Source organism: Hipposideros armiger, unplaced genomic scaffold, assembly GCF_001890085.2.
Source record: "Hipposideros armiger isolate ML-2016 unplaced genomic scaffold, ASM189008v1 scaffold_406, whole genome shotgun sequence".
Classification (NCBI taxonomy): domain Eukaryota; kingdom Metazoa; phylum Chordata; class Mammalia; order Chiroptera; family Hipposideridae; genus Hipposideros; species Hipposideros armiger.
The window spans coordinates 1311313-1320535 of NW_017731756.1; the positions used below are offsets into that span (position 1 = coordinate 1311313).

The 9223-nt window shown below is 36.5% G+C and overlaps 1 protein-coding gene and 1 pseudogene across 9 annotated transcripts in view; both read right to left on the reverse strand.

Annotated features, from left to right (window-relative positions):
* The window catches only part of CCDC138 (coiled-coil domain containing 138), a 98410-nt gene that overhangs the window by 23898 nt on the left and 65289 nt on the right, over positions 1–9223 (reverse strand). For all 9 annotated transcript variants that reach the window (XM_019663808.1, XM_019663809.1, XM_019663813.1 and 6 more), the window contains one exon: positions 7232–7424. In XM_019663808.1, the coding sequence (XP_019519353.1) occupies positions 7232–7424 (193 nt within the window). The remainder of the gene's footprint in view (positions 1–7231; positions 7425–9223) is intronic.
* LOC109394045 (60S ribosomal protein L31 pseudogene) lies at positions 1512–2123 on the reverse strand (annotated as a pseudogene).

The window sequence follows — 9223 nt, forward strand, 5'->3', positions numbered from 1 at the left end:
GAGTTTGAGCTCTGAGCAACAGCGGTTCGAGTCCAGCCCGAGCTGAGCAGCCGCTGAGCTGCCAACAGGTAGCAGGATGGCTCAGCTGAAAAAAATAAAAAATAAAAAAAATAAAAACCTATCTGTATTTAGCAACAAGTCAGGTAGAAGAGTATAGATGACCCTGAACACAGTTCTTCACAGGAAAAATTTTTATCACAGTGCCACTTACTGTATCTGAAACAAATTTTCACTTATTAATACATCACCTGAGATCCAATAGGCTGAGCACTATGATATAGCAAGTATGCAAACTTAAAAAAATTGTCCTTTATTAATTTTGGGGGAGAGGTGTAGAAAATGGTACTTTGTTATTTTTTTTAAGTGGCCTTATCTTTTTTAGGGAGGATTAAAAATTATATCCTTAATTTCCTTTATAGAAAAGTTTCTAAAAACAAGACCAAGTTAACTTCTAAGAGTATTTTTTAACGTTTTAGTTACTAATTGTACCAAAACTGATTTCTTTTTATGTATATGCTATATTATTGAGTCTTTTAAAAATGTCCTGACATTTAACTATATAACCTTTTCATTCTTTACCAGAAGTCAATCTGTTGATCTTAATCAGCATGAAAGAGGTTTTCCATTACTTAAGTCTATATGGTAGATCCAAAAATTAGAAACTCTTTGCAGCAATTCCCATCAAAAGGTGAACTGCCCACCTGTGAATCTGGGCTAACCAGGGCTTTAACCAGTAGAATGCAGCAGAAATGACATTTGGGTGTTAGAAGCCTGAACCTGGGCTTCAAGCAACCATGCCTCTTCCAGTCTCCAGCTGGGAAGTCTGACACCAAGTTATCAGGACCAGGCTAACCTGCTTGAGAATGAGAGACAGAGCAGAGAGAGACCCCAAATACCGGAGCAAGCTCAACAAAGAACAGGGGAGCGGAGCTCAGCTCAACCACCCAGCTGGGCAGAGCTCAAATTACCACCCCAAAGAACTGTGAAGTAGTAAATATAATGGTTGTTGTGTTAGGCAATTAAGTGTATAGTGGCTTATTATGCAACAACAGATATTTAATGCAGTCTAATAGACCTCAATTCTGATCTCAAGTAAAACCAACTCTTAGAAGTGAAATAATAATACATAATGGTGATGTTTATGATGATAGCAGCTAGTTTGTTAGGAGCTTACTATATGCTAGATTCTTCACTAAACCTTCATTCTCATTTAATGTTAAAAAAAAGTGTTTTTGTGGTGGAAAAACAGAAAAGGGACCTGCTTAATTTCACATAGCTAGTGATGGGGTTGGGATTCAAACCTTAGCTGTCTGACTCAAGCTGAAGTTCTTAACTACTGTATTACACTGCCATCTTACCACCAAGTCAAACCTTCCTGTTATCTGAGCAGTAATTCCCTACATTTCTCTTGGCCTGAAGTACATAACTTGCAAATATATAAATCTTCACAAATTTAGAGCTAAATTGTTGGGTTTTTTGGCAGTTTTATAACGTTATTTGACAATCAGCAGTTATTTTTCATCCTCATTAACTGTATGTAGATTTTTAAATTTTTTTAATTTTTATTTTTAGCTGAGCCATCCTGCTACCTGTTGGCAGCTCAGCGGCTGCTCAGCTCGGGCTGGACTCGAACCACTGTTGCTCAGAGCTCAAACTCTTGAGCGAGCTCTTAACCAACTGAGCCATTCGGCCGGCCCTATGTAGATTTTTTTTAAAGTGGTGACAGGCATGTAGGTAACCAATGCATAGAGCTTATTTGGTGAATCTTCATCCTCATTTAGTTTTCTGGCCAACTGCACCCCATTGTGGTATGGAACACTCATTCCTTTGGCCCAGACAGATTTGTTGAGTCTGGTGTCCATGCGCACATCTGGGGTTCCCATCTTCATGGAAAATTTCCAGATCTCTTTGAGTGCCTGAGGGGCACGATTCTTGAAACTCACTCCATGAATGCGCTTGTGAATGTTGATTGTGTATTCTTTGGTCACTGTCATGTTGATTACACAACCGCTTTTCTTCTTTTCATCACCCTTTTTTGCAGGAGCCCTACCAGGGCCAAGTTGGAAGGCTAGGGCTAAGTACTGAGTAGGGCAGGGCAGTAGAACTAGCCCAGGTGCACACATTTTTAAAAGGGAGTACATTTTAATTTAAAAAGAAGAAAGTTGTCCCTAAAACAAATAAGTCAGATCAAATTCTTATGACCTTTTAATTATCATCTTTACATAGATCAAATGAGTGTGTACACATTGAAGGTTTTATTAATTAAAATGTTTTCACACTGATTCCCATATTTACATACTTATAATTGTTAATGACATATAACACTATCCTCGTGATATTGTTAAGGGCATAATTATCTGGGGTCAAGAAAGACTGGGGCCCTTACATTTGCCTAACCCTCAGTTTGCTCTTTGGTAAAAATGACAATACCATCTACCTTATAACGTTATTGGGGGGAATAAATTTGAAATAACCAAGTGCGTGACTAGAAAAATGCCAGTGACAATGCAAGAGTTCATTTAATCTTCATTTCCTTCACTATTCCAATTGTGGGTTTGTCAGTTATTTATACTTTATCATTATTACAAATAGCACATTAACACCTTTGAACTTTTTTCACTTTTGAATTATTTCTTTGAGATAAATCTTATTAAAGGATACGATACATTTCCTGTAAGAAGAATGTACTTCATAAAGGATTATAATTTATAATACAATAGAAACTGTATCTGTTCCTTCTCAGTGATACATCATATTAGATCATTTTCCTTTTGTGAGTAAAATGGGTGTGAGGTTGTATCTGACACTTACATTTTATTTCAGAGATTCAGCATAGCATAAAGATTAAGAGTCAGGCTTAACCTCTCTATGCCTCAATTTCCTCATTTATAAAATTGAGATTAGTAACCTTGATATCTCATAAACTTGTAAGGATTAAATAAATTAGTATATGTAAAGTGCTTAGGCCATAACATAGTGCTATATGTTTGTTATTATTATTTCCTTGATTATTTCAGGAAGTACATGCTCTTAGGAAGTCATATAGTGGATCAAGAGGGTGGGCTTTAGATATGGATACAGCTGAGCTCAATCAGACTGTCAAATACTGGTTGTGTGACCTTGGCACAATTATCTAACCTCTGTAAATTAATCACCATTAATATGAGGATAATATTCAGAGATCATGTATAAAGAGCTTAGCATTATAATGTCAAATTCATATCAAATATCTATGTTGATAATAGCTTATATGAACAATCTATTTGCACTATCCATTCAACGGAAACCAGGTATTTACAGATCTACATACTGTCAACTGAAGGTCATACCGCCAATTCAATGCCAACAGGAGTCCTCATTTTGGGGTGTGGTGAGGGAGAGACTTTACTCAGTGCCAACAGCTCAACTGTGATACAGGTCAATGGTGATACAGCTCAATTATAACACAGCACAGTTGTGGAACCTCTCAGGTGAAGACGGCCTTGGTGTTAGAGCTCTGCTGTTACAGCTTTGCTCCACTCCACCGAGACAGCTCCAGGTCTGATGTTGCCACTCCAGCCAGGGAAACAGTCTTCAACGGAAACTGAAAATGTGCTCTGCTGAGACAGAGGTGAAGCTGACTTATATAAATAGTTCCCACCCCCAGTCCCCGATTGGTCTGTTCTCATGCAAATGACTACTCTAAATCCTTCGTTTGACTGGGCCAAATGGCACTGTCCTGACTGATTGAAATGGCTGCTCTGATTGGTCAGTAAAGATGCAAATGAGGGCATAGCTGCACAGCTTTGATTGGACAGGGAAAGTCTCAGCACTATTGGTCAAGTTTTGATCACAGGAGCTCTCTTATAAGGATGGACTCAGCAGGAGCCCAGTTCAGGAGGCTTGGCAGGCCAGTCTGTGGCTTTTCACTGAAACACAGCCTGCATTAGAGGCCTTTGTAAACAATGGCTGCTAGACTGTTGGTATGTATTTGGGACCGATAGCCACAAGGAGTCCTTGGCAGGCATATTATTCTTGGGGTCAACAATACATTTGGGTTAAACATTTATTATGTGTATTATCTAACACATATATTTTCTCTACTAAACTTATCAATCTTGTAACTGATAATTCTATTTTAAAAATAGGAAATATTGTTTTACTAGAGTTAAGACAAGTCTATTGTTCTAAGACAACGGTTCTCAACCTGTGGGTCGTGACCCCTTTGGGGGTCGAAAGACCCTTTCACAGGGGTCGCCGAGTACTCGTATGTGGGCGTATCTGCATGTGGGCCTGGAGACGGATAGAGGAGCGGTGTCTCGGTTCCTAAGACCATCGAAAATATGTGTTTTCCGATGGTCTTAGGTGACCCCTGTGAAAGGTTGAGAACCGCTGTTCTAAGAGGTTTTTTTTGTTTAAATTTCCAATTCTTCCAGAATATGTTGCAGTGCATAAGAAAGTCTATTCAAATTTTTTCTCCATATTTATAATCATTTCTCCTAATGGTATTTACTAGATGTCGTTTTACTTTCTTGGCTCTTTTACTTGGGGTGCTTTGCTCTGTCCAGATTACAGGCATACTTCATTTTATTGAGCTTCAGTGTATTGTGCTTCACAAATGTTGCATTTTTTTACAAATTAAAGGTCACTGGCAAAGAAATTATGACTTGCTTTATTGTGATACTCGCTTTATTGCAGTGGTGGAACCGAACCCTCAATATCTCCAAGGTATGTTTGTATATAAATTAAGATTCAATACCCTCCTTTCAAACCTCAGGCCTACTGCACCTCTCTGGGGCATCTGACAATGAAGGCTGAAAACACAAGTTCAAAAAGGAATCAGTTGATCAGCTCTGGAATTTGATCCCATGTGAATTTGGAGTTACTCACCTTTCTTAACTTTTTCTCTCCCTGAAACATGGAGATAGGGAACGTGTTCCTCAGGGTAATGATTCCCTCTCTCATACCACCAGAAGTAACTTATCATTTCTCTTTAACCAGCAGCACACTATTTAAACTTCTAATGTGTCGTCAATTTAAGATGAAGCAGAATGAAATATTTACAATCTATTTACCTACTACATTCTAAGGTCTTTGAGAGCAGAGACTGTCTTCTGATTCTTTCCATATTCTTAAAAATGTGACTTGCACAAGGAAGTAATTAAACTCATTAATTTAGTAAGTATATATGAAGTACCAATTTTATGTCATTTCTGGATTTGTTATTCCTATTGTCCTTTTTTGATGTTTTAAATCAATGTTACTCATTTTTTATTATATATCATGATTATTTAAAATCTGCTAAGGCAAGCCTCTGCCCCAGTGTTGCTGCTTTACTTATTTGTTTTAAATTATCATATTCATTATAAATATTTTTTTCAAATAAACTTTCCTACTGCTTTCTCGAATTATACAACTATATTGAAATTATAATTGGTATTATTACATTAAACCACTTGGGGTAAGTTTTTAATACACTTGATCTTCCCCAGTAAGAAGATGAAAACCCTTTATTTCTACCATTTAACTTCAGCAATAATCTTTATTAACCTGTTCATTCATCCATTATTTACCCATATCTTTATGCTCCATTATATTTCACAGAGGTTTTACAAATACCATATTAGAGTAATATCCAGATTTTACATTTTTTGTTTTGCTTACATGAACAAGATTTCTTTATCCACAAATATTATGACTGTTTATCACTGATAGTCCTAGTAAACTATAGTCATAGATAGTCACAATAGTCTTCAAAGTCAAAAGATGTTTATGAATTTCCTCTGTGGCACTACTCCCATTCATTAGGGCTCCACACTCATGACTTAAGCACCTTTCGAAGGCCCTCCTCTTAATACCATCATTTCTGGGGAGTAGGATTTCACCACATGAATTGGGGGTGGGGGACGCAAATATTCAGACAACACATTATATTAAATACATTTCTTAGTCGTTTTCTTTGAATGTCCCCAATTATATAGAGTATCAATGAATTAATAGTGTTCTCTATTCCTTTCTAATATTTATCCTTCATTTTTTTATGGCTCATTGTAGATGATCATTATGTGCAATGCTGTATTGCACAGAAGTGGTAACCGGGAGCACCTAATTCCCTCCTGTTTTATTTCTCTATTTCATTAGTTTTATCAGTTAATGAATGTTATATTTTATCAACATACTGTTGACGTGTGGTGAACTTTATTTGGGGCTAATACCTCATTCTCATAAATGACTTTTCAAACATTTACCACCCAATTCAAAGTGGTAACTTTGAAAACCATAACTATAAGGATGAAAATAACTAAGAAGAGAATTAAGAGTTTTGGGTTTTTTCCTTAAATTCCATACAATTAGGGGTAACTAAATAGAACATATTCAGTGAAAGTTAAATAAAAATTTAACTCATTTTATTAAAAACACAATGAGTCTGAGTTACATAATTGAACAAACAAGAAAGATAGATGGTATATTTATGGTTTGACTACATTGGTATGACTTATTTTAACAAAAATTCTCATATTTCATAATCCAAAATAACTACTTATTACCTGTATACCAAAGCTGTATTAAAAATGGCCAACTTTGATTGACAAATTCTATTTTTAAATAATTCCTTTCCGTATTCACTATTATACGTCAAGCACTATGCTAGGTGCAGGGGGGATATAATGGTAAAAAAGACAATTTTTTTTCCTTAGGAAACTTACAAACTAGTGCAGAGATTGACAAACTTTTTTTGCAAGGGGCCACATAATACTATTCTAGGCTTGAGGCGGGGGTGGGGAACAATACAGTTTCTTTTGCCAGCTACTCAGCTCTGTTGTTGTAAGGCAAAAACAGCCACAGACAATAGGTAACAAAAAAACATGGATATGTTCAAATAAAACTTTATTTACAAAAAGGTGGTGGGCCAGATTTGGCCCATGGGCTATAGTTTAGTGGAAAAAATTAACTAGTAATTTCAATACTATATGATAAATGCAGTGATAGTGGTAGCAAAGGTTGTTATGGAACATGATTAAAGAGAATCAACAGAGGCTTCTGGGAGGGGGCAACAATCTAACTTATGACTGTTTTCTCAAATTCAGCAAATTAAAGTAGTTTTTGTAATGTGCTACCATTATAAAACAACTTAAAATCTCGTTCTGAAAATGTAAAACATATTTGACTACGTTAAGAATTGCTTCATTATATAATATTCCCTTCTAGTTGTTTATGAAAAATTATACCATAAGAACATTTGAAAACTTACCTTGAGTGACTGTTTTGAGAACAATTAATGTTGATAAAAATCTCAATGGTAAATTGGAACTCTTAAAGAAAGCAGCTGTCTTTGTTTTATTCTCCACAGAATGCTCTAAATAATTATCCTCAGTTCTCTTAGTTACCACTCCTTTGAATATGTCTTCACCCAATCTCCTCAATGTTGATGTCATAGTTGAATGCTGTTAAAATATGTGTATTTATTCATGTTCAGAAAAATATAATTTTAAATGCTACAATCAAATATATATGAACTAAAGATAAGTCAATTTTTTACTAATTAAAAAAATAAAATGGAGTTGAAAATATGCAAGACTGGAAAGTAATAATTTTATAATCAACTTTAAAAATTATTTTTGACTATATATTTTTCTAAAAGAAAGGGCAGTCTACCAGAATTAGGAAATTGGAGACAGTAATTTTCTAAGATAAAATTAGGAGAAGAACTGAGACAAAATTCAATTTCAAAACATTTTGGAACATAAGATCATGGTATATTTCTTACACAGGGAAGTCAAAGGAACAGAGATAGGCTCTACAGGTTCTTCGTTGCTCCACCATTACTGATAAATGGCTTATCAGGTATATCTTACAGTGTTAGCTTATAGAGTGATCATCTAGGGTCTCACTGCCTTACAGCTCAGGATGATTTTAAATGTCACAATGATATTGATAACTTTTAACAATTTCAGAAGAATAAAATACTGAGTTAGAATCATGAGTAATTCTCATGGCAAATAAACTAAAACAAGAAAATGGGCAAAACAGAATACCTCTAAAATAATATAGGCTCTTAAGGTATTCCACATACATGTTAAGAACCAAATAAAGGGAAACCATTTCAAACTGCTGCAGATGAGAGTGCTTATGCCAAACTTAGAAATAACTTAAAATTTTCTTTATCATGACCCAATTCTCCAAACCCATGTCACTGAGTTTTATAACAGTTTACCATCTTATGGAACTTTGTGACCAACTGGTACCCAAATCAGTATTGATCTTGCAATGCGGATAACAAGTATTAACTTTAGAATTTCTGCACACAAAATCAGAGACAGATATATTCAGATTTTAAGAGAATCAAAAGCCAAATCACTGGGTGGTGAGTGGCACAAGAAGTGCAACCTAATTTAAATACAGTGTCAGTAGTTTTTTTTTTCTTTCTTTTCAGCCTATGCCATTGCCAGCCTATGCCATTACCATTGACAAAATTACTGTCTCACAGCAGCCCAGCTCCAGGTCGAGCCATTGTTCACTATCCTAGCTGCAGAGGGCAGTGTCACCGGCCCTCATATGTGGGATCTTAACTGGGGCCCTCTGGCGTCCCAAGTCAGCTCCCAACCAACGCGCCACTCGGCTGGCCCAGTGTCAATAGCTTTTAATATGTGAGGCAAAAATTGATAAAAACCAACAGAAAAAACAGGAATCCACAATTATAGCTGAAGGTGTCAATATCCCTCTCTGAACAATTGATACAACAACTAGACATAATTTTAGCAAGGCTATAAAACAACTCATCATCAACCAGCAGGGTCTAATCCACATTTATAAAATACTCAAAACAGCAACAGTAGAATACACATCTTCAGCCAAAAAAATCAACAATACAACCAAACAAGAAAAACAGTAGGATAATAGAAAGATTTATAACAAACTTCTAAATACTACATGGGTGAAAGAGGAAGTCTCAAGGGAAACTTTAAAAATATATTAAATTTGGGCCGGCACAGTGGCGCGTTGGTTAAGGGCTGGCTTGGGATGCCAGAGGGCCCCGGTTCGGATCCCACATATGAGGGCCGGTGACGCTGCCCTCTGCAGCTGAGATGCTGAACAACAGCTCAGCCTGGAGCTGGGCTGCTATGAGTCGTCGGCAATGGCAGGTGGGTTGCCATGGGCTACTGTGTGTAGCCAGCAGCCAGCGTGAGCGGCCAGCAGCTGCAGTGAGCGGCTGTCCAGAAGCCGGCGACTGATCTGCCTCGCC